This window comes from Lipomyces chichibuensis (assembly GCF_038497645.1).
Source record: "Lipomyces chichibuensis strain CBS 12929 unplaced genomic scaffold V1513scaffold_30, whole genome shotgun sequence".
NCBI lineage: Eukaryota > Fungi > Ascomycota > Lipomycetes > Lipomycetales > Lipomycetaceae > Lipomyces > Lipomyces chichibuensis.
Genome location: NW_027117482.1, coordinates 53948 through 81341, shown reverse-complemented (window position 1 = coordinate 81341; position 27394 = coordinate 53948). Strand labels below are relative to the sequence as shown.

Below are 27394 nucleotides of genomic sequence, written 5' to 3'. Positions count from 1 at the left end.
TGACTCACTTGCTGTAACGGGATTCGGCCACTTAAGATCTCGGCTCCATTTTTAAAACACACTTTGCCACTTTGCAGCTTGAAACTAATTTCAAATGCTAGAACTCTACTGAAAACTGCATCAGTGGCCTCAATTTCTGCTATCTGCGAAGAAAGTAAAACCAACTGTTAGACACTGGGATCTGGTATAGACAAACTGATAGTTTTGATAGTCAAGTTCGATTAAGACTCTTGTCAATTGATGTTATCCAAAGGAGCTTGCGACCCTTACTAATACTTCTAGTGTTTGATTGGTCACACCATTACCCTCCCCCCGTATCGCCCATTTGGCGATATCGTATCGTGTCCAGCCCTATATTTTGCAAAATATACAAATTGGCACAATAAATAGAGACACAATAAGTCAATAACCCTTAACTATGGGAAAATGAAAGTATGCCGCCAATAAATTACCCTACCCTCCCAATTAAGTTAAGCGTGATATTTATGGCCCCCCTTAGCCAAGAGCAGCCTTGAAGCGACCATCTAGAGCATCTAGCCACATATAAGAATATGTTCGCGCTTTTTTTTAAAGATCTCATTGCTCTTGCTATTGTGAGATTCGTTTCATTGAATTGTAGGGACTACAGTAGCTGCCTTATAGGAATCGTAAAGTAAATAGCCGCAGTCAGCTAAACGCAATGGGCGGGGAACTGATCTTAGTCCAGAGATAGAAATCGTCGGTCCACAGCCACCCGAAATCCTCAGCATTCGAAATTGATCTAGCTGCAATGCAATGCTGCATCCTGAAATTATAGCATTTTGTTAAACAAATGCATCAGCAGTACTATTACAATAATAATAATATTATAATTCCGAAAAAGCGTATATATAGTCCCTATCCAAGTCGTTCTTTTAACGTAGAATGTTCGTGCTTTTGTGTGTGGGGTTTTTTTGGTGTTTGTGTGGGGGTTGCAAGCCGCCAACGGAGCAAAGCGGAGAAATGATAGACGAGAAATGTCGTCATCGTCTTTTCGCTTATTTGGGTTTGACCTCGTCTGGGCGGAGATTTGGAGCAGCATATAAAGACCAGTCTACCTCCTCGCTTAAGCCTACTACTGCCATTATTTTCATCATCCTGTCTTTACTTTCGTGCAACAAATTCCATCTATCCAAGGTAAATCGCCATTCTTACTCCCCTCTGCACATGCTAACAGCTCTAATTCTTGTAGACTATGTACGCACCTTGCGTCGGGACGGACAATGCGCCTTTGGCAGCTCCTTATCCTACTCAGCACAATCAATACATGCATGGCCGGTGTTCGGCCCTGAAAGAGTAGCTTACGTCTCTGTCACCAAGTCCTCTCCAACTTTTTCTCCATCGATAAAGAGAGAGCACTGGCTGACGAGAACCAACGTGGCTGTACTTGACGGGTCGCTCTGAGAACAGACGGCACGAACTTGATCAGGATAATACCTGCGAAAGGACATGCATTTTCCTCCGGCTTTGTTTGCCCCTTTGTACGGGGATGTACTGACTGGTCTTTAGTTTCGAAATGTCTCCTCCAGCTGTCACTGTCGAAAAGCCGTACGTGCCCGAGTTTAAGTCTGCCAAGACTATCCCTACTTTCCCGGATACTGTAAACAAATGGGAAACTTTCGCATTCGACTACATCCGCGAGTCGACTGTCTCTCGCGCGATGACGAAGCGATACTTCGCTGACCTCGACAACTACGCCGAGTCCGACGTGGTTATCGTCGGCGCTGGCAGCTGCGGTCTCTCAACAGCTTACGTTCTTGCTAAATCCCGTCCCGACCTCAAGATCGCGATCGTGGAGGCTGGTGTAGCGCCTGGCGGCGGCGCGTGGCTTGGCGGACAGTTGTTCTCCGCGATGGTCATGCGTAAGCCGGCTCAGACATTTCTCGACGAAATTGGAATTCCCTACGAAGAAGAGGACACGTACGTCGTCGTCAAGCACGCCGCACTCTTCACGTCAACCTTGCTCTCCAAGGTTCTTTCTTTCCCGAACGTGAAACTCTTCAACGCGACGGCTGTCGAAGACTTGATCACTCGTGTCGATCCCGTTACAGGTGAGCTCCGCGTCGCGGGCGTTGTGACGAACTGGACACTTGTGTCAATGCACCACGATGACCAGTCTTGCATGGATCCCAACACCATCAATGCCCCTGTTGTCATCTCTACGACGGGTCACGATGGTCCATTCGGTGCATTCTCGGTTAAGCGTCTCGTATCAATGGCGGCCATCGAGAAACTTGGTGGAATGCGTGGATTGGATATGAATGCCGCTGAAGACGCGATTGTCAAGCATACGAGAGAAATCATACCTGGCTTGATTGTCGGTGGCATGGAATTGTCCGAGGTGGATGGTGCAAATCGCATGGGACCCACATTTGGAGCAATGGCTGTTTCGGGGCAGCATGCAGCGGAGGTTGCGCTTCAGATTTTTGATGAGAGAAAGAAGCAGAATGCTTATTGAGTGAGCCTCTCGGAGCCAAGTAAGCCTTGACAGTGGTCTTTGTTTAGCCATGTCTGTTGCGTAACATCTTAGTGCACTTATTTTGAAATATGCTATTCTATATTAAGCTCTCCGTACAATTCTCCGTCCAATTCTAGCCCGTTTGTATTGTACCTTGCGAGACAGCTGAGTCGAGCAAGGATCATGCACGTCCATTAATGTGACATGGAAGTCCAGTGCCTCGATTTTTGCGCAAGTATTAGTTCTGGCTTGAATCCGTAGCTTTGGAAATTGACGGCCACGATTTCTGTATACTTGTGTTGTGGACTTGGATTTATAGTTAGCTATATGACATTCCTTTAATACTCGTAGATATCTGGAGACGCTTAGGCGGGCAATGAGTGGAGTTGTCCGGGATAGGTTTAAAAGTTTCGTCAAACAGCAGGAAGAGGAAGAATTAGGAAGACGAAGCGGAAGACGAAGTCGAAGAGCAAGAGCAAGAGGATGAGGATGAGGTGGTCTTAACCATTTAAAGTGTATATTTTACTATATTCCAAATTGCTTCTAGGGTGGGGCGGCGATCCACAGTCACAGAAGCAGAACCAGGACTAACCGTTTACGCGGTAGTATTGCCGCCGGCTATATAAGACTGCTAAATTTGCTTTGTGCCTTATTGCTCTTCTATATTTTGATTCTTGAATGGATATTTGTAACAGATTATTGTGGTTTGAAGCAGTTAAAATATACTCATTATATATTTTCGGTTGTTGCCTCACACACTACATATACAATTGAATTGAGCAGAGAAATATTAATCTTCTTAGTTTCTCAGAAGAGCGGCTTAGCGTCCCATTCTTGCCTAACTTAACTAGTGCCTGCAATAGTCGGGTAACCTTTGATTCCTCCCAACCAAAGCACGCATCACTAAATTTTAACCCATCCTCGCGTCTTCTCATTTCTGTCCTCAAAACAACCATTAAGTTACAACTGCACAATGACAGACTCAACGGAGTCGCCAATCATGTCAGCTTCGACGCCAATTGTCGACCAAGCGCAGCCAACGTCATCTTCCCAAAGAGGCTTTAACAGAAAGACATCACATCGCTATCGATTGGTCTACAGATCACAGGAAGACCCGCTTATCCACGACCCAGAGGCGCCGACCGGTGTCTTTGTCGAGATTCAGAAAAATCCAAAACGCCGTTCTCCTCACACGCTTGACGATGCCGAAGTGCGGGAGGACGTTGAGGCGCGACCGACAGGTCCATCCCAGATCAAGACTTTGCAAGATTTACAAGCCGAGGCGGATAGATATGATGGACGGAGAGAAAACGAGGGCGAGGCTGCCTTGTATGGAATTATGTTTGACGATAGTAATTACGATTACATGCAGCATTTACGGGAAATAGGACGACCAGATGCTGGACCGGCTATGTTCATTCCCGCGCCGTCTGCTCGAAGTTCTACGCGCCGCAGCGGTATTAAATTCAAAGACGAGGAGGAGAAGGACGAAGATGCGGAAAAGGTGTTACCTTCTGAGGTGTTGCCCAGTAAGACTTTGTTGCGGAGGACATACCAGGATCAACAAGATGTGCCGGACGCGATTTCAGGATTACAACCTGATATGGATCCTGGTTTGCGGGAAGTGCTTGAGGCACTAGAGGATGAGGCGTACGTTGAAGATGACGACGCTATTTTTACAGAGATTATTACAGGAGATACGAGTGCCGAGGATGCCGATGAGATTGCGGACGAGCACGGCGTCGCTGACGTGGACGGTGAAGATTGGGAAGCGGAATTCGCAAAGTTCAAGATTTCGCAGTCTAAGCAGCGTGCAGCAGACTCGGACGACGACTTTGACGAAGACGGGCTTGGTTCACTAGTCTCGGTCGGTCGAGGTGCAGGTAAATCCAGAAAAACCACTACGGCACGCACCTCGACGTCCGGATACTCCATGTCCAGCTCAGCAATGTTCCGCAACGAAGGACTATCCCTCCTCGACGACCGGTTCGACCAAATCGAGAAAATGTACAATGAGTCCTCCGATGACGATGACGACGAGAACGGAGATTTCGACGAGAACTCGTCGATGGCTAGTGCCGGCATTGGCAATGTCGCTGGCGACGAGCACTACGCGGCAACCATGCAGTCCACCACATTCAATGCCATTATGGATGATTTTTTAGAAAATTACAACGTAGTTGGCAAACGACTGGTGCGGGAAGCACCATCTATTGGACCTGGTGTGGGAAACTCCACGAGAGGAACTAACGGCAAGCTGCGCATAAACAAGAAATCTAGTCGAGGACTGGCGCAGTTGCGGGAGATTAAGGAGGAGCTGGGGAAGCCGCAGACAGAATATATTAAACGACGGTATCGGTTGAGGGATTAGTTTGGTTGTATATACTGGTGTTTATCTCGCAGCTTGTTCGTTATGAAAAAGTTTCTTGGATAATAAATATTAGAGGCAGTTATTTAATTTCAACTATCTATTATCAAAGACAATTAACCAAAATTAACCAACTTCATAAGACTATCAATCTATGCAACAACTTTAACAAGCCAAGTCAAAACCAACCTCAATATGCTAGCACAGGAAACCTCAAGACAGTTCTGTTTGACCCAGTCGTGGACCACACAGCAAGGTTCCCTACAAGTTGGAACCTAACCCTGAGGATGCAAAATTCATATTAGTAGGCGTTCGGTGTTTGGTCTATTTCGGCCGGTCGCACCCGAATAACTGACCAATACTTTATATCGTAAGTAAGTCATTAATTTGGTAACTCGAACACAGTTAAATCATGAAAAAGTATACGGCTAGAGACGTTATTTGGGGCTCATGTTTCTCAGATTCTGTGCCAGTGGTATGGAAGGTGTGGTGTATTTGCGCCGTTATATAGTGATATATGTAATCCTAACCCTAAAATTTAAAAAGTTTAGACATCTTGGAATCCGGTTTCGACCTGACTCACTAATATACTTTAACTAGAGTCAGGTCAGCAAGTTAGTTAGTTATAGTTAGTTATATGGTTTTCGTAATTACGTTAGTTAGGTAAGTATTATACGATCTTGGAGAGTTGCCATTTTATCCTTGAGAACAGAAGTTTTTCAACTCATTCGTCGTTATTACATAAAATGAAGATTATGACTTAAACTCAGTGTAGTTCTTTCTATATATATATATGATTGGCCGAACATTCTGATCACTGAATATGCTATCTCCAAAAACTTATAGTTCGTTCGCAGAGGGACATTTTTGATACCCAAGTTACTACCGTAAAAATCGTACCACAAAGCACAAGACGCGGTGGATTATTGAAAGAGGCTTAATTTTGGATTGCGGCGCCGATACAAGTTTCCAACGCTCTTTCGGTGTCATCTGGCTTCTTATATCCCCCATCCATCCGCGATGGCATTTTCATAGCATGCATAACTAGTATCCGTTAATGAGTGATTTGCACAGCGAGTATCGATAATACATATAGAATGAGTTCGAATTGTAACCATTCTAACTGGAACGCGTGCACTTGAATCTGATCATACTCGTCCGTGACATTGCATGGATTGGATCTCCTTACTATTTAATGCTGATAATCAGTGAAGTTGGTGTAAACAACTCTAGGGCCTTATAATGAGCATCAATCACATACTCGAGGGGCGTACAAAGTACATGAATTCCGACAATGTCCCGACACATGTCCGGAAAAAACAAATCGGAGGTCTCGTCAGTCTTTATACACGCCAACTGGTCATCGGATGCGGTCGCAGCAACGAAGAAGAAAATTGCACAACACTGTTTTGCGCTTCCTCCGCTGCGTTCGCGTCTTGGATGGGTGGTCGGAAGCTGGCAGTTCACTCGGCGCGGGAGATCGCGTGGAGATTAGTCGCCTTAAACGAAAGGAAGTCGCTGTGTCCTGGGATAATCAAACAGGAGAATAGCTTACTACCTTTTAGTACAGAGTCTTTAGAAGACACGGATCAGATACTAGAGGCCATGAACGCGACCAGCTCGGATGGAAAAAAATTACCCGGGACCGGCAACATCAATGCCAGATTATTCGTTGATCCGCTTGAAAATACCGTCAGAGACTCAGTTCTCGACAGCAGAACACTGGAAAATTTGGATTCGGTCGATGATCTGTTTTTACTGCGGCGATCCGCTGATGGTCAAAATCGGCAATTCGTGACATTCTCATTGGTCAATATCTTCTCATCCGCGGAGAAGTTGACGGCGTGTGTCGGCGCTGGTCCGGAAATGTTTCGGATTGTGTTTCGCTTGTTATGCGACACATATTCGGATCCCGACACGTTTGAATATGCCGAGATTGTCGACGCACTGACGATCGGGCTCAAGGGAATGCTTGGAAAACATATCGCGTGGCGCCGAGAGGTCGAACAGAGACCAGAAAAGGTCATAACAGTGGTAGAGGAGTCGTCTATTTTGCAGCTTATTCACGCCGCCGCTCTGGCGTCGTCTATCATTTACCGATACGCAAGACATGTGTTGTTTACATCCCGCGCCACCACGACGTTAATGGCGGCAAGCGCGGCGTTCCATGCTTTGTATTCTCCTAGTAATGCGTCCGTCAGGGCATTGTTTGTTCAGTTGACCGAAATCCTCACGATTGATGATGCTGTCTTTGTCATGTTCGTCATGACTGTCGGGGATCAAGACGCCGATGATACTGTCGCCGTTCTAGCACACTGGGCGAAAGCTTATATCAAGTTATATTGGCCAAGAGGACAAGTAACGTTTGTCAAGCGTACGAGTGTCGTTGCGAAATGCGTCGAGCTGTGGAGAGCGGCATGGAAGATGTCACCTGCGTATGTCACTGTTGTCGGGGCAATGGATGCAGTCGGCGCGCTCACACATGAATCATATTTTGCCGATTTTGACACTTGCGATCGTGGAAAGTACGTGCACATTCTTGATTACGCGCCGTATGTGCTATCATTGAAATTACGAGTGGAATTGCTGCGTCATCGGTCATTGACGAGTATGATCGCGCGGTACCGACATGCTACGACAGTGCCGGCGCTCATCAACCACGTAACTCGATTCTACCCTTCATCGTCGTCGCGCCATCTGCGGCCGAACATATTAGAAAACGGAATTATTCCACCGCAAGAGTCGACGTCGTCTACCCCTCATTCAGCAACGCCCACAGGCCTGGAACGGCCGATAAGCAGTATTCGATCGCTCGTGAATTCGGCCACCCAACATGTCGCGATGCAATACGCTCTCCAGCGGTACGTTCAGCTCTACTTGATTCTCGACGTATCCCGAACCGATCTACTCGGCTCTGTTTTATCGGGCGTCCGTGCAGGGTTAATTTCAAATACACTGCACAAACCACTCAAAGTCAGATTTTACGGCTCAGGGGAAGACGGGGTTGATCACGGCGGCGTGCAAGTCGAGCTCTTTGCAAACGTCGGGCGCAAAATTTGTGACCCCGAGTTCGGCATGTTTACCATCGATAGCGAGACCCAGAGGGCCTGGTTTCATCAGGGATATCGAGATAGTGTGGATCGATTTGAAGTTATCGGCTCGACGGTCGCGTTGGCAGTGTATAACGGCTGTACGATCAGTGTCTCGTTTTCCAAGATGATGTACATGATGCTGCTTGGCGAGAAGCCAAACAGGCCAGAAGATATTGAGGATATATTCCCGGTAAGTCGTCCTCGCAATTCGGGAGTTCCTGCTAATTTTATTTAGTCACTCGCCGCTGGTCTGAAATCGGTGCTATCCGACGATATCAATATTGAAGATCTTGAGTTGACATTCGACTATACCTACACATCATTTGACGGGGTCGTGACGGTTCCCATGCGCGGGAGTCCGTCTCCAGCCTTGGTGGATGCAAACAAGAGGGAGTACGTGGCAGAGTATATCGAGCACTTAAGCTACGTCACAATCGCACCGTTTTTCGACGCGTTTAAACGCGGCTGGAATAAGCTGATTCCAGACAAACTTACCAAACTATTCACACCTGCCGAGCTCATGGCTCTCACGCAAGGACAAGATGCACAGGACTTTGATGTCGGCGAGTTACAGCGGGTCACTCATTACGATGACGGGTATTCCGCACTTCATCCCGCGATCCAGTGGTTCTGGCAGATAGTCAGGAGTTTCGCGCCCAAGGACAGATTACAGCTATTGGAATTCGTGACTGCTTGCGCACGGGTGCCGGTCGTGGACGGTATTTCGGGTGTGACGTTCGTGATTCAGCGCAACGGGCCGGATTCAGACCGGTTGCCGACGTCGTTGACATGTTTTGGGAGATTGTTGTTGCCGGAGTATAGAAGCAAGCAGAAAATGGAGCAGATGCTTCGCACGGCAATCGAGCATTCAAAGGGATTTGGATTAGTCTAGTCGTGTCCTTGTATATAGTACTCTGAACCAATAATATATGATACACATCTAAATCTCTACTTCGCACTAAAGGACAATAGCGCAGCCTTCAAATCCGCGATCAAGTCGTCCGCGTCCTCGACGCCGATCGAAATACGAAGTAAACTCTCCGGCACGCTCATATCTGTCATCGCTCTCCATTCAATCAAACTCTCGACGCCTCCGAGTGAAGTTGCGTGATGAAAGAGCTTCAATCTAGACGGTAACGACTTAGCAATCTCCGCACTCTCGACCTCGATCGAGAACGTCGGACCAAATAAGCCGGTCTTCAGCTGCTTTCTGACAAACTCTTCTGTTTGCAGTGATGAATGGTAGACTTTTGTTAGGACCGGGATCTCGTTGTTCTTCAGCGCAGAGTCAAGCCAGGCGACAATCTTTCCGGCATTCTTCGCTTGCGTTTCAACACGCAATTTAAAAGTCCGCAAACTCCGTAAAAGTAACCACGATTCGAAATTTCCAGGCGCACCACCAAGTAGGCCCCGATCTTGCAACAGGGCTTGCCGCACTTGCGGGTCCTTGGTGACGAGCACTCCGGCAAGCAAGTCCGAATGTCCGCCGAGGTATTTCGTCGCCGAATGCATGACCATGTCGACGCCGAACTCGAACGGGTCTTGCAAAGGTGGCGGCGCGAAAGTTGCATCGACAATGATTTTCGCATCGCGGCCGTGAGCAAACTCGACGGCTTTGGCGATGTCTACCGACAGACCCGTAGGGTTGATGGGTGTCTCGAGATGAACCAGGTCACCTGCAGACACGGACTCATCGTATAATGGAACTTGCTCCAGGCCAGAGAAACGGGTGAATATATGCGCGACACCGTGGCAGCCGTGGTATCCACCGCTGATCGACAGGCGTCTCGGATTGTAATACGCCAGTGCACCAGTGTATGCAGCCAGGCCACTACTGTATACCACCGCGTGTCCGTTCAGTATCGCAGAGAGCACGGCTTCCACACGCTCGACGACTGGGTTGCCGAAACGGGAGTAGATGAACGAGCCTTGTTCGTCTCTGACTTTGATGTCGTGTTCTTTGGCAGACTTTAGTTTGCTCGGGTCGGAGTTATAGTGATACGTTGTAGAGACATGCAGCGGCGGCGCGACGTCGGAGACCACTGCGTATGAGTCGTCAGCATGTACTGACAGTGACGCGATCTGCAAGTCGAGATCTGAAAGACTGTTTGTTGACATTTCGTGGATGGTATCCAAATGCAAAACCCGGGAACGATACGCCTATTTCAGTATATTATCACTTTAGTTCGAAAAACGGACCTTATGAGATTGAAATGAGAGTCAAGTAAAGCTCAAAAGATCGAGATCTATCAGAATCCTTTATTTAAGTAGTTTAGTTGCCGTACGCTAACACCGATAAAAGTTAGTTATAACACGACGCCGGCACAAAATAGAGTCACTTGGGGATTACACATTGGGCCACCGCTAGCGGTGAGGCAACAGAGGTCAATTAAATGCACACTTTATCCTTTTGACCTAACACTAATACAGGATATCCAAAAAATGAGGAAAATGCCGACTAAATGAGTATCTCGAATAATTCACACTTAGTCCAGCTTGATACGCACTGCCACATTGTGTGGCTGGGAGGGCTTAAGTTATTACCAGCGCTAAGCCAATTTCTGTCTTCGCCACGCAAGGTCGCCGTGGATTTAACATCAGCTTGTCCGAGCTAGCCGACCGACGCCGGTTTCTTTACATCCACCAATTCCCCTGGACATCCAATTATTCAATTGACGAACAGGTTTTGTGTATGACGGTACACACAAAACTATCTACTTGCTAAGTGAGATATACTCAACTCCGCCTGACTGATAAAATCAGACAGTGCTTACTATACGTCAGCCGTTACGATAAGGCAACAGTATAGTCAGAGTGCACGGTCACCCACTACCCTGCGCAAAAGCTGATGAATAGGTTATCATCATCTTCATTTCTACAGTCTCCTGCTGCCATTCTTCTCAATCCTGCGGCTACCGCTGCATTTTCTCCCCAGGCCGTCTCGTCAGCAATACTTCCATCCTCTGTCCGTCGAACTTCTGCGGCTATTCCCCCCAATCCAGAACTCATCGAAGACACAGTTGCGCGCACTGCCAGTATTCCGATGGACAATATCTTACGCTCACCAACTGACGGCAAAGTTGTCTACCCAGTTACTGTTTTAGATTCAAGCACACAGTCAGCATCATTCGCCACATACTACACTGGTGCTATATCCGTGGTGTCGCCAGCGAAGATTCTAGGTCTGTCGGTATCGCTTGTTGCAAGTATCGTCGTATTCACGTACGTCGAGCATAACTACAAGTTGTCGCCAATCCCGCTTGCATTGTGCGTCAGCCTTTTCTGCGCGTTCTCGCTCCGATTTGTTATTCCCGCGCGGTTCCTCCTCCTTTCGTCATTAAACAACTCTGCTAGTACTGTTGGAAGCCAGTTACAGGTCGCTGCCGTCTTCTCAGACAAACAAAGAACGTACCGAGCATTTGCGCTGGGGATATTACAGGTCATTTTCATCATAGCCTTTGCGTTCTCCGCCGCTAGACAGAGTATGACCTCTATGCATATGAACTACTTTTCCGTCCTGCCACCACTCGATTTTGTCCTTCAGAAATTACTGCTCAAAATCCCAGTCAAAACTACTCGTCGAGCACTCCTCGGCAGTGTTCTCAACGCCGCCCCCCAAGCCCTAGTCCTCCTGGCCTGGGATTGGGTTGTCGGCATTGAAGGCATCCCGGTAGCAGTAGTCCAAATCCTATGGGTTTATGTTATCTACCTCGAACAAGCCGCCACAGAAACCGCGGCATGGCTAGCGTCAGTCTACGTCGGCTTCCTGTTCTCAGTTGCGACACTAATCCCACTGACAATCGGAACCTATGTCTACGAATCCTACTACCCCTCAGAGACCAGTGCAGAGCCTGTCTCAATGGCAGTTTCCGTCGCTGTCACGATTCTCCTTGGAATCGCGCTCGGTATATTATTTTTAACGTCTGGGTTCTTGATTAAGTGGTCCTCCTCAGCGCATATCGTCGTGCTCGTGTCCACCGCGGCCGCGATATTGATTTCGGCATCGGATGCCCCTCTGCCAGGATGGGCTAAGCTCACTGCATTGGCGGTCATGACGATCGCATGGGCTGCGTACGTTAAGTAGGTGCTAATCTTATGAGTACTAGATATCAATTCGGACTGGTAGACGGGGTATTACGTTGGTTTTCTTTTTTTGTATTTATTGTATGTTTGTTGATCGGAGTAGGGTGATTCAAATAATCCATTAATATCATGAAGACGACGTTGTACAACGCTTGAGAACATTGCATTATATGAAGTGTTTCATGACTAGCAATGATATCAGACAATGTAGATGAGTATATATGAATAACAAAAACCTTTCCACACAACGAACCCCCATCGAAATCCGGATAGAGCATGCTAGCTTACAATTATAACGCATTCCCTGCCACAGCACTCTTATTATTAGCATCCCCTTGCTCCGTGGTAGTATCCACAAATCCGGGACCACCTCTCTTCCTCTTTTTCGATGCATTCCTATCCCATGGCGCGCCTCCCCGCGCTTTTTGTGGATTAGGCCCCTTTGTTGGTTTTTGACTCTGGAACAACTCATCACTCTCCTCCTCAGGCTCTGTCAACAGGTTCCTAAACACGAACCGCAAAACATCAGTCCACGCTCCCTGTTTATGCATATCCTTCATCTTAATCATCATGCCATCATATGCTAACGTCAATTTCAACGAGCGGTTCCAATTCTCCGCGTCCTCCTGAAAGACGCTGCTCATGTTCCGCAGCAAAAACATCCCGTGTCGATCTTCGCGCAGCCCGCGCATGCCGGATAACCGCTCACCAGCCGAGGCGGCGAAGAACCGAGGTGATACTGGATAGCGCTGGGAGAAATGTGTAAGGAAGAGGTTGCGTGCGTTCATGTGTCGTGCAACGCCGAGGGCTTCGGAGACCGTTGAGTGGCGTTTCGAGATCGCGTCGGCGAGAAGTGGGTCGTCCATCGTTGCTTCGTGGATCAGAAGACTGGTGTTCTTACCAATGTCGACGAAATTCTCGTTTGGACGCGTGTCACCCGAGTAAGAGAGCTTGAAACCATTGTGGAACTCGATCGAGCCGGAGTATGAGTCTAGGCAATGCACAGCCCTCACGACTCGGATCGTTGCGATGTTCAACGACTGACTGAGATCGCTGAAGACAGACGCGAAATGTGGAGTGTATATCGGTGATTCCTGTTCTCGAAGAAAAAACCGTGCGTCAATAAACCGTACTCCGTCAAGCAATCCCGGATATATTTGTTCCCATTCTTCAAGCCAGCCAACTGCCATTTGGGGAGCAACCAAATACAATGTATTGTCATCCATCGGGGTGTCGCTCAAATTTGCCTCACTGAGCCGCTGAATACGATATCTCGTAAACGCTTCTTGGCGCGCCTTGACGAATGACAACAATCCGAAATAATGGTCTCCGTGCATGTGACTAATGAACGCCAACTTTACTTCTCGCAGTTTCTGGTCTACGCCGTCGGGTCCAGGGCCGAACATGCGTGCCAGATTCCCTACCGTAGACTCGCCACAATCGAATAAAATTGATTTGGTTATAAATGGCGCATCTTTCCAGTATCTGCGCTTATAGTTCGGTGGTTCGTAAAACGGCAGTCGAACGATCGTACCAATAACGTTGCGGAACACAGCAGGCACCGCGGACCCTGTGCCGACTGCGATAATCGACACGTTACCAAACGCTTTCTTGTCTTCGGATACTGCAATACCTTCGCTTTCGTTCTCGCTGCTGCTACTGATTTCGCTCGTACTACCACTCGCATGCCTTCCGCGCCGTGCCATGTGTCTCTCTTGTCGTTTGTAATATTTGTCTTGCGAAACCTTTATCCGTTCGGCGAGATCAGGCGCACGCATCATGATATCACTCAATAACTCCTCCTGCATGTCCGCCAGTGCGGCATAGTTCGTCAACGCGTCCTGCGCAAATTCAGACGCAGTTGATTCGATTATAGATCCTTTGACTCTGTACTCTATACCGGTCACCAGCGGAATAGCGCGGAATTCCTGGTTGCCGCCTGGTTCCGGCGAAGGCGAGTTGCTCGGCTGCGTAATTTTGGCTACAGCCGGTGGAGGAGTAAGAGGAAGATATTTCTTTGGTATCTGACTTTTCGCACGAGCGGTGTAGAGGTGGCTGAAATTCTCCGGGGAGACGAGTCGGAGAGCGGCGTTGAGATGCGCGCTTCGTGTATGGGATATTGAGTCGGGAATATAGTCAGGGTGCCCAATGACGTGCTTCTGCAAGTTAGCCTCAAGTAGAATGCTGTTATGAAAATCATCATTCGTACCTCACAGTCAGTGCCAAACTGTTTCATAAACTCTATATATTCTGGACTGAATGGGTGCACATCCGGGCCTAGTTGGTGGACAATTACCGAAACAGCACCGATATGCCGTGTTCCTGGTAATCGATCAAGTGAGTCGACATTTGTACGCATCCCCATCTTATGCTCTGCAGATGTTGGCACGTCTGCCAACCAATTCTTCTTCTTCGCATCCTCGAAATGCCTCAATGTTGGTATGTCAAGATAGATAAGACGCTTAATATATTGGTCCGGATCTAATAGCATGTCCGTCGTCACGACTCGCCCATCAGGAAGCGTGTACGAATTGCCACTTATAATTGAATTGCGAGTATTATCTTTCGGAATACCCAACTCATCTGCCTTACGCCCGTTAAATTTTCCTCGAACAGTATGTGGCTGAATAATATATGACATTGACGGCCCTTTGTCTCGTCTAACATCCGGCGTGCGAATTAATTGATCCTTAGAAAACCGCTTAGCCGCGTATGCGATTTCATCAAAGTTGTTACCAGACTTCTTCGTCAGCGGAAACATCGCGCTGAGAACACTGGCTATATACTCGTCCAACGCTTTGGCGTCGGCCGCGGACATATTTCTATCTTCCTGGGTACCAAGTGCAACCGGCACCACAGTCATAAAGTCGTTCACAATATCCTCAGCTGCATGGCGTACAGTAATATCTATGCTATCCCTAAACACCGCATGTCGTAAGGTTGCGACAGCCCATGCAATATTCTTGTCGCCGTATATGCCTAGCTGCTGCAAGCCCTGATCCGCAGCTGAGAGTAATAAGCCAGGTAACCCGCCCATTTGGTCAACAAAGGATGTTTGTCCCGTCATAAAGATCTGTCGAGCGCGAGATAGCTTAGACCCACGGCTAAGGAGAGCACGTTGGGTGCCCTCTGCTACACGGCCAAACAAGAATCTATGGCCCGAAAAATCGCATTGGAGAAGGGTGCCACGCAGATCCGTGGTCGGATGGACAGCGATGCGTGCGGTGAACATGAACGGCACGCGCACGTCGCTCGGGTCGTTGTCGCCTTCGCTTCTCTGTACGTAGCTATATCTGGTCGCAGAAATGCCAGCGTACCACCGGACCGTTGCGACTCCAACTGTGAGGAGGTGGCGGGAACGCGAACTCGAGAGCGCACACGAGCGCCGTCGAGCGGCACTATGTGGCGGGACGAAAGTGCGGCGAAACGTGGTGAACGGTGTCGAAAACGTGCCACCCGCCTCATAAACAAAGAAACAGGCCGGCTATGTGCGGAACTGAAAATTGATGTTAGCCTTGGATGTCGCGTTTGATATTTGCACTAATTTGAAATTTTTGGCCGAGCGGCGAACAAGTTGGGACTTTGCACGAAATTTTGAGATGACGACATCAAGGGTTTCGTGACCCTGCTGGCTTACGCCCAATTTGGTTCACTAGTCGAGCACACACATTCTGATGATACGGACTGCAATTAATGGTTTCTGTCCAAGTAGTCGCTCATCCGACAACTGATCTCGATTCTTCGCTTCTTCGTCTCAACTTCTCCGGCGCAGAGTTCCTTTTCGGCCATTTCAGCGAAGGCATTCACCGCGCTCTCGCGGACCATGGGCCAGTCAAGCTTTCGCGGGTCCGTCAGGTCTTCTTGACAGGACAAACCACTTGGACTGAACTTGGTGGTCTGCCTGGATTTTTGATCGGTGTATCGGATACTGCAGTGAAAAAGGGATTGAGTGTATTGGGAGGCCGGAATTTACAGTGGGCGATAGGGACATTGCGTGGAGTACAGTTTCGGCAGAAGATTGACGTGGATGTGATATATGCGGAGAAAGAGATCGTCAATGAGTTCATGACGGTGGTCCCTGTCGAGCTTGTCTTGGACGGAGTAGATGGACTAGTCGATGCAGCCGACGACGGACTGAGTTGCAAGATTGAAAGTATCTTGGAAAGGATACGATCCACCGACGACGCCGGCGAATCCCTTCGCAGCGACACATTCAGTCGCCGTCTGTTGCTCCCGGACACTCGCAGCTCGTCCATGTGCTATATTATACAGCCACGTCCAATACCGGGCCACTTCAATGTGATAACAGCACAGCTACTCGGGGTACCACCGGGTCCTGCATTTGGACAGCTACGTAAGGGATTGCCTTTTACTACGGCGGCCGGCACGGTCGTCACTCCAGATATGGTGATAGGGCCTATAGAACAAGCAGAACAGATTGTTGTACTTGATTTCCCTACGCATGCCTTTATCACGGCCGCGACGAAGGTAGACTGGTTGCGCACATTACAGACTAGCAGTCCGAGTGACAGCGGCAAACTGTCTACGGTCATGCATATTCTTGGACCCGAGGTTGACCCATTTTCCGAGCAATACACTCAGTTTATGAAATCTTTTCCGTCGACGTGCAAGGTAAGTTTTCGCGTGAGGAACTTGAAACTGCAATTAAAATAGAGTATAGCATCTACTCGCACATCCGTCTTACGTTCCTGACACAATCACTGTCTCACGGTCAGCAAGGCTTTGGACAGCGCTTGGTCTTCTCTCGCCAACGAAGTTTCCGCAGTCGCATACTGCATCCGAACGTAAAGAACTTCCGCGCAGTGATATTGCAATAGTCCCAGCAATTGCAGAACCACTGACATACAGTAAGACTGCCGTTCAAACCAGGATATAATATTTGCTAACTTTCAATGCAGACCTTGACGAGCTTCGAGAGCAAATGTTGTCAGACATCGCGGATAGTGCGCCGTCTATTGCAGCACGGATAATGCAGAAAGACGAGCGCAAGCAATCGTCACGATCTGATGTGGAATGCATTTGTATCGGTACTTGTTCAGGCTCACCTAGCACATTCAAGAATGTAATCGGGACAATTGTCCGCATCCCGTCGCGTGAGGGGTACTATTCTCTTCTGCTCGACTGTGGCGAAGGGACATATTACAGCTTACGTCGCATGTACGGTGCAGCAGGTGTTGTAGCGATCTTACAGGAGATTAAACTTATATTCATCAGCCACATGCATCCGGACCATCATCTCGGACTTCTGACGTTTCTGGTCGCGTGGACACAAGTGATGGGAAGTCGAGTTATTTATGTGATTGCACCAGTGAATATTCAAATCTGGATTAAAGACTGGAGTCAGGTTTATCCGAACCTTACCGTTGGCCTGCGATTTATTAATGCAGAACACCTCACTGGCGCTAACTCGCCGCATATTACAGCTTCCATCGAAGGCCTCTACGACGCCATTGATCTGGCGTCAATTCAGACTGTTGCGGCGATTCATTGTAAACCAGCGTACTCTGTCATTCTCTCAACCTCGTCACAATTCAAGCTCGCGTACAGCGGCGATACTCGTCCGAACCAACGCTTCGCAGCTGCGGCTTTGAACTCAACTCTCGTAATCCACGAAGCAACTTTTGACGACAACCTACTTTCCGACGCTATCAAGAAACAACACGCAACCGTCACGGAAGCATTATGCATTGCAAAAGAAATTCGTGCAGAGAATGTGCTGCTGACTCATATCTCTCCACGGTATCCTATATTGCCGGATTTCATGTGCGTTGACGTGCTGCAAAGAGTCTCGTCTGCAGGACAAGTTTTAGCAGACGAAGACGAACACGGGGAATTTTTGGTTTGCGATATCACTGAGGATGACAAGCAATGGTGCGAGAATGTCAAGGTTACAATCGCGGTGGACGGAATGGTTGTCAAGTTGAGCGAGATGGGAGATCAAGAAGGATGGACAGAGCTGGTCCGGGCCGTGACTCTCTAGGCATTGTAAATTGTTTTGTATTGTATTATGCATTTATATCGGCGCATCGTGACTATGACGCTACCACTGAAAACAAACACACTAAGCGTAGAAATGACGTTCTTGCCATCAGAGTTTATACAGCATCCCTACAATCAGAGAGTTGGACATCAGTGGAGATAGACTCAATCGCATGACAAGGTTAGAAAAGTTTGGCGATGTTCATAGAAGAATATACCAAAGACCCAATGGAAAGCTATGCTATGAGATCATTGAGATGATGTTAATAATTTGGCGGCAAATATATATAAATAAGGATGGAATAGAGAGTGTCTGTATAACTTTGACAACGTTTGGATCCGTAAACGATGGGAGGTTCCACCTCAGTATTACTTAGGACACAAAGACCAAAGATTCGTGTTTCTCCATCCGTATGTCGACACTGGTATACGTCTATTTCAGGTTTAGGGCGGCACATAAAGCTTCAAGTTGCGATATATATACCATATATTTATGCGTTTGTGCACTGAAATTGAGGCACATGTAACGACGAACAAAGAGCAAGAATGAATTTTCCACTATTCATATCTGCCCCGAAATATGGTTGTCATAGATTGTTTTAGTAAAATATTTATAATGGTGTAGAAAATACAGATCCCGGGCAGACGAAGAACGTTTTGTCACAGCATCTGCTCGTATTGAGGGTTAGGCAATCCAGAGCCATATAACAAACTGCACTCTAAAGTAGCAACTCTATTTAGCAGCTTTAGATCAAGTAACCAATGCTATCATAGCGCCGTCCGACCCCCATTATTGACCTGCATTGGTTTTGTTGCTTGTGCTTGTTAGTCAGGATTTGTGTTCTGTATTAGTGTCACATTAGTCTTTCTTTTAGGTGCGGAATGGTCCGCAAGGGCTAATTGGGATCTGGTCGCTAGTTCAACGGCACTGGTTCCTCTGCATTCGCTTGTCCAACAGCAGATATTGAATTGCAGGGTTAGGTGTGCATAAACGCATAACACCCACCACGTACAGGCCGTAACTATGACGGGTTGTTCCGCATCTTGACACTTGGGATAATAAATTTGCGCCGGACTTTTTGAATGCTCGCGGCGGTCAAATTGAAATTACCGTCAATGGTCACAAAAAAAGGGTAACAGGACTTAGTTTAGCCAAATTCGCTGCGGTCAAGGGTTAGGGCGTATCAAAATATATTGTTGGCATATGTACAAGTGCCGAGACGCCGTAACAATTCTCACCCACTTTGGAAGTGTAGGGTACGGGTTACGCAACTATTCTTTCACCAGGACACTTGCAGCATATCTGCGGACCCAGACTCAAAAAATTGTCATCGACCGGAAATGCGAGTGACTGTCGAAAATTATTTGTATAAGTGGTGCTTACTACTCCAAAATACTGTGTAAGCAGGAAATATACATTTGACCAGCTATACTGATAACAAGTGCGCGAGACAACTGCAACCGTTAGAACAGTTGCAACAGTATTCTGAACATTTGAGGGTTAGGTGTCTGTTTGAGGAATTTGGAGAATGCATTGAGCTGTGTAGCCCATACCTCCCCCCTGCCGAACCAGCCTTTACAGGATTTATATTCACACAGATACTGGTGGCCGGCTAAAAGTACGGTTCTTTTTCGCGTGAACACATCAACTGAGTGAGCAAATATTTTGTTGGGCACATCTGGTCTCACCCTTACTGCTGTGATGGGCAATGTCAAATTCGATCCACCGAGGGGGATGTGTTTCGTTCAGCTAACGTTCACTTCGGTTAGATGCAACCCCCGCCGTCGCAGGACGAGTGCAATTTCGTTGTCAACATTTGGCCATGAACCTGTCGATCTCCACGTCAAACAGTGCAAACCCCCAAGAAATGATTTAAACGTTGTGTGAAAATATGTGAAAAAACAATTTCCTGGCGATGTGATGCCAAGCCCATTGAACTTAGTAGAGCGTGAGGGCGGTGCGGCGGTGGGGTCAAAGTCAAAGTGTAACATTCAATGTGTTCTAATATTCTATAGGTCATGTATATCGCCAAATAGGTACCCCAATGTATATCCATTAAAAAAACGCCTAACAATGCAACACCACATTACTGCTTCACAACAGCATCGGGTACAATATCCCTACTAATCATAAACTTGTCCACACGCACTACTCGACCCGGGTCATTGTCGACGGAAAAATCAGTAACAGTGTAGCGGTTCTTAAGCGACTTTAGGCTCGCGCCGGATAAGGCTGAGCTCGAGCTGCCGCGAGTGCCCTCACTTCTGATGTCTTCGTCGTAGTAATCTTCGTCATCAAAGACGTCGTATTTGCTAAGACTGTCGCGGCGAGGAAAGGAGTAGAAGTCATCACCGTCGGCGTCGGCGTCGGCATCGTCGTCTACGGATTCAGAGTCGTATTCGTCGTCCTCGCTCTCTTCGTCGTCACACGTCAAAGCGGTGCCTACCTCGTCCGACATATTTGCGCGGAAACGATCCTGATGCTGTGCCTGTGAGAGTAATTTTTTGAAGTCCGCCACTTCCCTGCGGACTTGATCTTGGTCATCATCACTGCTATCCTCAAACACGCGGTCTTCGTCATCAGACCGGACGCCACGAGAGGAACTCAGGACTCGTGAACTGGAAGCGCAACTAGTGTCATTGCTTTCGTCACCCAACCGCGTCAACGGTCTGCCCCGTCGCTCCATTTCCAAGTCACTATCCTCATCGCTCTCAGATCCAGCCTCAGACTCGGAACGGTCCGAAAATCGATTATTATGGAGTGTCTGTCGCCGTCGTCGTCTTCTGCGGCGGCCCTGAGAATTTGACGCGCCTTCGCCCAATGACTTTGACTCGGCATCAGGACTTGTGAGTCGCGGGCCACTGCTAGCGGTATGCAAGAGCGTCGATGTGTTTACAGTACAGGCACCAATGCGCGACGCATGGACTGCTGCTGCGTAGGCGTTGGTGTGCTGAAGCTGTTGCCGTTGCTGATGCTGTTGATGGAGAAGGTCAATGTTGCGTACGACGGGGGCCTCTTGTCGCTCGCGCATGAGGAGAGCGTCGAAGTGTTCGAGATTCGCGCGATAACGCGATGCCTGGGAGATTACTGTTGTCATTGCGCTGATTGTGTGTATGAGTGTGAGCAATATGGAGCCGAAGCCAATTATAGAATGCTTAGATGAAACCTGTTTATATCGGACTAAAACATTTTCAAACGAGCTGGGACTAAGATGGAGCTGCAGAACCCCGAACTCTCAGGCGCGATATATGACAATGAACTGGCGGACAAGGACGAAATAGCTGTAGCATGCCTTTTAACGAAATGGGTTGAGTTGACGAAGCAGACCATTGGGATATGAGTGAGTTTTATGAGCCAGAGGCAAGGATCGCGACCAGCAGGCCTGTCGAGTTTGATGAACGTTTAAGTCACTTGTGTTGGGGCTTCGGTCGCGGCACAACTTGATAATGAAACCGCAGAATGTGTCAGACCCGGGAGGAATAGCAACAATAAAATACTGGCCCAAGAAGCCCCTTATGGGTAGGAATCTAGTCGAAGTGGACCCACAATAGTCAAGTTGAGGGATATTTCATTCCAAACGGTACATGAAAAGTTTGTCCAAGGGACATATATTAAAATAGCAGTGCCCAAGCATTTCACCCCGCGCTAACCATAGTCGTTGCTATTTTGTTTTCTAAACGCGAAGCACGGACTTAAACCTAACCCATTCGGCCGGCCGGCCCGTGGCGAACCTTATTAAGGCCAGTTTATTGTTACATAGATAAGTCGGCTGATGTAAGCTCCGACAGCCCGAGCCAACAGAACAGAACAGACTCAGTCACAAGATCGGTGCGACATCGGCAACTTTAGTAGTATGGAACAACTAATAATACATTCTGCAAGTCTTGTTCTCGAACACCTGTCGTGTTAGCGAAAATGAATGACTTCACTGACAGCCAGCCAGCTTATTATTGTTCATTCTCCCTTAAAACATGCATTCGCACGCCAAGTCAAATGACAGACGAATCCGATGATTCATAGACAACGACTCAAGCTGATCGAGTCATGAGATTTGCTTCTTAGTTGATGTGCTGGATCTCCTCGAGATCTCGTTCTCGACTTGTTGGTAAACCAATAGTGTGCATATCCTATGCCCCAACGTCTTCATAAGGAAAAATAATTTGATAATATCTGACATGAATAGCCGTCTGAAACGTTCTCCAGTACGACGGCAGCTGAGAAATCTATTTCAGGACTGACAGAGGTATTATAATGATTCGCTGGCATGATCTTGAGTCGTTTAGAATAATAGCCACGCCAATTAAATAATTGTGTCCTGGTCTTCCATTGTCGTTCAATAACAGCCGTTATCTTCCGCTCTACTCTGTTCTTCAACACGCTATGAGCCGGTTTGATTTAGGCATTATGTAAACCATGATTAAAAATGTCGGACGCTTTTGTCGCGCTACAGTTTTGTTCATCTATGCGGCAGCGATCGCCCTGATGCGTGACATTCCTTCTGCGGCAAATGCTGTCTCTGCAGAACTTGCCGAGAAAGAATATAATGGACAGGTAGAATCGCCAACAAGCGTGGTCTACAGCAGTGATTGGGTTATTCAAAAGGAACCCAATCAGTAGTGCGATCACAACTGAGAGTAAGTGGATAAGTTAACCCGATGGACAATAGGAAGGTGGACATGCGTGGACTGGTTGAAACACTATTACATCGCCAATCCAACAACACAAGTGAACAGATTCGAGTTTTTAGCTTCTGCTCCATTTTCACTGGCCTTTTATTAGTTCCATAACAGTAATTTCCATTGTCTCCTAGTGCTGACAGATACTCTCCAGGTTTCTGATTCAAGGAGGTCATCTCTTTATAATCTCTTTGTCGTTGATCAGCCCTATCTTTGAAAATGCCAGTCGTGATGCGTAGGCGACAGCGCGTATCATTTATATTGTCAAATATCTAATTTCCCAGATGTCTATTGCGCATGGAACATTCTCAACTCGACATTCAACGGTCCATCACTTTCTTCACAGGCACAGCTATATAGACTCATCCTAAAGTTAATCATACAAATGCCAGAACAATACAAGACCGATTGCCTTCATTAACTTAAAATGCCACTTCAAATTCTTCAAGCGAATGCTTCGGTCTGCCGACTGCAACCCACGCTTTCGCGTCCTTTAGATCCATTACTATCGAAAAGACTGTCTGCATCTCTCCTAACAGTCCACGCTGACTGACATCATTCGTGCGACAAATCGAGTTTGGGTAGTTGTTCTCGTCCTTCAAGAACGCAAAGATTCTGTCCCTCTGCTGTTCAACGCTCAACCGTGCTACGTCGCTCTTCTTATCACTAGCGTCGACCAACTCTTTCAACCTCATCAATCGTTCTGTCGTGTCCTCAAGCCATATGATTTCATGAATCCGCAGTCCATCCTTCAATGCGTGGTTCGTATGATACAGCCGCCCATGCTGATCCCGCTCGATAACGCCAATTCCATATGGCCCAATCTCCCAGCTCTCAGCATGTCCACCTTCCTTCCCTTCGGCCACACCAAAGTGTCCAAAGCACGCGGCGCCGCCGCCAAAATCCTCCGAAATTCGCCGCCTCGCGTCCGCAACTGACTCAGACTCGAGTACGAGCCGCAACAAAACATGCAGCGGCAGCTTGTCCGTGTCCAGATCCGTCGCGCGTAGTGCATTCAGGCACACTCCGACTTTCTCAGAGTTGAAACCGATTTTGGCGAGAAGGCCTGCCTCAGTCATCGTCTTGAGCTTGATGCCTTTTGCGGGCGATTCGGCAGGAGTTTCGATCTCGAGCAGCACGAGATTCGCCAGCTGGGATGTCTGCCAGTCCCAGTTCTGCGCGAGCCATTGTGCACCGTCCGGCGTTGTTTCGGCAAATGTGGTGCATCCATCCGGCGGGATGGCCAGGCAGTCCACATCGTCCTCGTACTCAGTGTCCGGTCGGCTCGAAGCCGGCTTTGCTGCAAGTGCAATTTCAGACCGGGCATTAAGTGCAACAATGTCAAAAAGCGGAACATTGGCGCCATCGGCTATACCCCGCAGCTCGTCGTGCAAGTGTGGTGTGAGTCTCTGGATCGTCGACGAAAATGCGGATGCAAGGTCTTCGACATCACCGGGGGACATGCCGGCATTAGCAAAGTATGTGGCGTAGTTGAGAAGACATGAGTGGATTTGCGAGCGAGCAAGAGTACCGTGCTTAAATCCGATCTGTTAAGGTTACTATGACATTCTTCCTTTCTGCGCAGAACATAGAGGTGCATACATCGTAGGAAGTCCCCTTCAAATGTAATATGTTGACCATTCTTCGTCGTCCCGTATCAGGAATACCAAGTATTGCTTTTTAAAATGTTATGCAATAAGACCAGCTAAATCTTAACGCCACTAAGAAATATTACTTTCAAAGTGCGTTCCGGAAGGAAGTTGGAAATGGGGGGACACAAGTAAGCCTGTCAGTGACGTTATATGGACGAACAGCGTTCGTGCTCCTGACCAACTTACTTTGGCTGGGAGATATCATGTGCCACATCATATCATAACTTTGCTTTGACGTGCCGCAACCGGATATTTCCTTTACTAACCTTTTATTATTACGTGCCAAACTTTTTTCATAAGCCTGAAAAGCGAAAGTATAGTTAAACCATATTTAATATTTAACACTATATATCCACATTCCACCAATGCACCTGTATCAATAAATAAAGCATAAAACAATTTTCAACAACCAAAATCCCTACGTTTTTCTACTCCATACACGTACAGACTACACTCGTCACAGACACTCTACCACTCAACAGCATTCGGAACTCCCGGGATCTTGCCCTGAATGATCGGTCGGACGAGGGACGAACCGCCCTCCAACCATGGGAACGTCTTCTTGCGGTACTCCTCATATGCAGCAATCGAATCCTCGCTCTGTAAAGTCAACCCGATATCATCGAGACCATTAATCAAACAATGTCTACGGAACTCATCGACATGGAAGGTGGCCAGAACTTCGTCGGTTTCACCATTTCGGACCTCCTCCTTGACCAAGTCGACAGTAATAGGTTTGCCAGCCTCCGCGACCGGCATGATCTTCTCCTTGATAGTCTCACCATCGATAATCAACGGCAGCAAACCGTTCTTGAACGAGTTGTTGAAGAAGATGTCACCGAACGACTGCGCAATCACGCACATGATGCCGAAATCAGCTAGAGCCCAAGGAGCATGCTCACGCGACGAACCGCACCCAAAGTTGGGACCCGACACAACCAAAATCTTGGCTTGTCGGTAAACGCCTTGGTTGAGGATAAAGTCGGCCTTCTCTGCACCAGTTACAGAATCGAAGCGGTCGGCGTAGAAGAGACCAGTGCTGAGACCGGTACGCTTGATGGTCTTCAAGAATTGCTTCGGGATGATGGCGTCCGTGTCTACATTTGATCGGTGGAGAGGAGCCCCATATCCGGTCAGCACCGTGAACTTGGGGATACCAGTGCTAGAAGATGCAGCTCCCGACGCCGCAGTAGTATTTGTAGTTGACCCAGCGGCAGCCTCAGTCTCCTCGGGGACATCAGAGTCTGAGGTTTCACTGTAATCAAACTCAGACTCGCTGACTTCGGATGCTGAAGCAGACGACGGGACCAAAATCTCGATGGCCGCCTTCTTCTCGTCCTTATAATATTCTCGGATGTCGGTGATGTGGCCAGTAATAGCTGCCGCAGCCGCCATCGCCGGACTCATGAGGTGAGTACGACCACCCGCACCCTGACGACCTTCGAAATTTCGGTTCGACGTCGACGCACAACGCTCCTGCGGTGACAAGATATCAGGGTTCATACCAAGGCACATGGAGCAACCTGCCTCACGCCATTCGAATCCCGCCTCAAGGAACAACTTGTCGAGACCCTCGTGCTCAGCTTGCAACTTGACAAGACCAGAACCAGGAACGATCATGGCACGCTTGACGTTGGCAGCTATGTGCTTGCCCTTGACAACATTCGCCGCGGCCCGCAAATCCTCGATACGAGCGTTCGTGCAGGAGCCAATGAAAGCCTTGTCAATCTGTATACTCTGTATTGGCATGTTCGCCGTCAAACCCATGTAACTGAGAGCACGAGTGATCGCAGCTTGCTTGGCTGGATTGTCGGGATAGTCAGCTGGATCGGGGACCTTGCTAGTAACAGGAAGCGCGTCCTGGGGCGAATTACCCCAAGTGACAGTGGGGACCACGTCCTCGGCCTTAATAGTGATATCGTAGTCGAACTTGGCTCCCGGATCAGAGTGGAGTGTCTTCCAGTACGTGAGAGCCTTGTTCCAGAGTTCTCCCTTGGGAGCCAAAGGTCGGCCTTTGAGGTACGCGAAGGTAGTGGCATCGGGAGCAATGATACCAGCACGAGCACCGCCTTCGATGGACATATTACACATTGACATCCGAGCATCCATGGAAAGCTCCAGGATAGCTTCGCCGGCAAATTCAATGACGCAACCAGTTCCACCTGCAGTACCAATCTGGCCAATAATGTGGAGGATCAGATCCTTGGACGTGATGCCCGGGCGGAGCTTGCCGCTGACGTAAATTCGCATGTTTTTGGACTTGTTCTGGATGATGGTCTGAGTAGCAAGGACATGCTCGACCTCAGAAGTACCGATACCGAAGGCGAGAGCACCAAAGGCACCATGGGTGGAGGTGTGCGAATCACCACAGACAATAGTGGTTCCGGGTAGAGTGAAACCCTGTTCCGGGCCAATGATGTGAACAATTCCTTGACGAGCATCGTCAAGGCCAAAGTAACGAAGACCAAAGTTCTTGACATTTTCCTCGAGTGTTGTGCACTGGAGACGAGAATCTTCCTGCTCGATAAAGGTGCTCAAATTCTTGTAGGTTTTGCGAGATGTGGTCGGGATGTTGTGGTCTACAGTTGCGAGCTACGACCGTTAGCATAGAATTCCCATAGCCCTTAGTTCCAGGGATACCAGTGATATTTGCGACGTACAGTGCAATCCACTCTTCGGACTTTTCGACCTGCATTCGTAAGGCCCTCGAAGGCCTGAGGCGAGGTAACCTCGTGAACGAGGTGGCGATCGATATAGAGCAAATATGTGCCATTCTCGGACTTTACAACATGACTATCAAATATCTTGTCGTACAATGTTCGTGGTCCCTCAACTGTTGACGGCATTGTGATCTGGCTGATGGAGTTTGGAGTTGTTGATGTCGAGAAAGAGGGGACTGATGGCGATATAAATTCATCGGCCGGTCATCACCAGCGCGGGAGGCAAGTTATCAATTAGGTGCATGGCAAATTTCAATTTTGCACAGATATGCGAAGAGTTACCGTGGGGATTAATATTTTTGTAACCCTAACTGCTAACTTAAAGA

General features: G+C 48.1%; 10 protein-coding genes across 10 annotated transcripts; 5 read left to right on the top strand and 5 right to left on the bottom strand.

The window, feature by feature from the left end:
- The first annotated feature begins 1103 nt into the window (after nt 1-1103).
- On the top strand, nt 1104-2591 carry V1513DRAFT_449372 (Thi4 family-domain-containing protein). Its single transcript, XM_066898668.1, has one exon. The coding sequence runs from the start codon at nt 1535-1537 to the stop codon at nt 2474-2476; it is 942 nt and encodes a 313-aa protein (XP_066752129.1). The 5' UTR covers nt 1104-1534; the 3' UTR covers nt 2477-2591.
- A 757-nt stretch (nt 2592-3348) lies between these two features.
- Nucleotides 3349-4941, top strand: V1513DRAFT_449369 (Low temperature viability protein-domain-containing protein). Its single transcript, XM_066898667.1, has one exon. It carries the CDS (start codon nt 3450-3452, stop codon nt 4845-4847), a length of 1398 nt encoding a protein of 465 aa, XP_066752128.1. The 5' UTR covers nt 3349-3449; the 3' UTR covers nt 4848-4941.
- A 795-nt stretch (nt 4942-5736) lies between these two features.
- V1513DRAFT_449368 (uncharacterized protein) lies at nt 5737-8875 on the top strand (the record flags this gene model as incomplete). The annotated part of the gene is made up of 2 exons (XM_066898666.1): nt 5737-8126; nt 8172-8875. Coding segments are annotated over exons 1-2 (2692 nt in total), but the record flags the coding sequence as incomplete, so codon positions are not given.
- Nucleotides 8799-10392, bottom strand: V1513DRAFT_449366 (Cys/Met metabolism PLP-dependent enzyme-domain-containing protein). Its single transcript, XM_066898665.1, has one exon. It carries the CDS (start codon nt 10052-10054, stop codon nt 8885-8887), a length of 1170 nt encoding a protein of 389 aa, XP_066752126.1. The 5' UTR covers nt 10055-10392; the 3' UTR covers nt 8799-8884.
- Nucleotides 10393-10581: 189 nt separating this feature from the next.
- On the top strand, nt 10582-12265 carry V1513DRAFT_465764 (uncharacterized protein). Its single transcript, XM_066900049.1, has one exon. It carries the CDS (start codon nt 10785-10787, stop codon nt 12018-12020), a length of 1236 nt encoding a protein of 411 aa, XP_066752125.1. The 5' UTR covers nt 10582-10784; the 3' UTR covers nt 12021-12265.
- Nucleotides 12123-15564, bottom strand: V1513DRAFT_486178 (uncharacterized protein). The gene is made up of 2 exons (XM_066900492.1): nt 14229-15564; nt 12123-14175 (listed from the first exon to the last, which is right to left on the bottom strand). The coding sequence occupies exons 1-2, from the start codon at nt 15249-15251 to the stop codon at nt 12310-12312; spliced, it is 2889 nt and encodes a 962-aa protein (XP_066752124.1). The 5' UTR covers nt 15252-15564; the 3' UTR covers nt 12123-12309.
- Nucleotides 15565-15682: 118 nt separating this feature from the next.
- Nucleotides 15683-18520, top strand: V1513DRAFT_486177 (beta-lactamase-like protein). The gene is made up of 3 exons (XM_066900491.1): nt 15683-16651; nt 16701-16887; nt 16939-18520. Exons 1-3 carry the CDS (start codon nt 15713-15715, stop codon nt 18018-18020), a joined length of 2208 nt encoding a protein of 735 aa, XP_066752123.1. The 5' UTR covers nt 15683-15712; the 3' UTR covers nt 18021-18520.
- Nucleotides 18521-19997: 1477 nt separating this feature from the next.
- Nucleotides 19998-21359, bottom strand: V1513DRAFT_449357 (uncharacterized protein). The gene has a single exon (XM_066898664.1). It carries the CDS (start codon nt 21115-21117, stop codon nt 20107-20109), a length of 1011 nt encoding a protein of 336 aa, XP_066752122.1. The 5' UTR covers nt 21118-21359; the 3' UTR covers nt 19998-20106.
- A 1368-nt stretch (nt 21360-22727) lies between these two features.
- Nucleotides 22728-24495, bottom strand: V1513DRAFT_480468 (acyl-coenzyme A:6-aminopenicillanic acid acyl-transferase-domain-containing protein). Its single transcript, XM_066900334.1, has 2 exons — nt 24299-24495; nt 22728-24243 (listed from the first exon to the last, which is right to left on the bottom strand). Exons 1-2 carry the CDS (start codon nt 24335-24337, stop codon nt 23119-23121), a joined length of 1164 nt encoding a protein of 387 aa, XP_066752121.1. The 5' UTR covers nt 24338-24495; the 3' UTR covers nt 22728-23118.
- Nucleotides 24496-24663: 168 nt separating this feature from the next.
- Nucleotides 24664-27305, bottom strand: V1513DRAFT_449354 (aconitase family-domain-containing protein). The gene is made up of 2 exons (XM_066898663.1): nt 27009-27305; nt 24664-26940 (listed from the first exon to the last, which is right to left on the bottom strand). Exons 1-2 carry the CDS (start codon nt 27192-27194, stop codon nt 24817-24819), a joined length of 2310 nt encoding a protein of 769 aa, XP_066752120.1. The 5' UTR covers nt 27195-27305; the 3' UTR covers nt 24664-24816.
- Nucleotides 27306-27394: the final 89 nt, after the last annotated feature.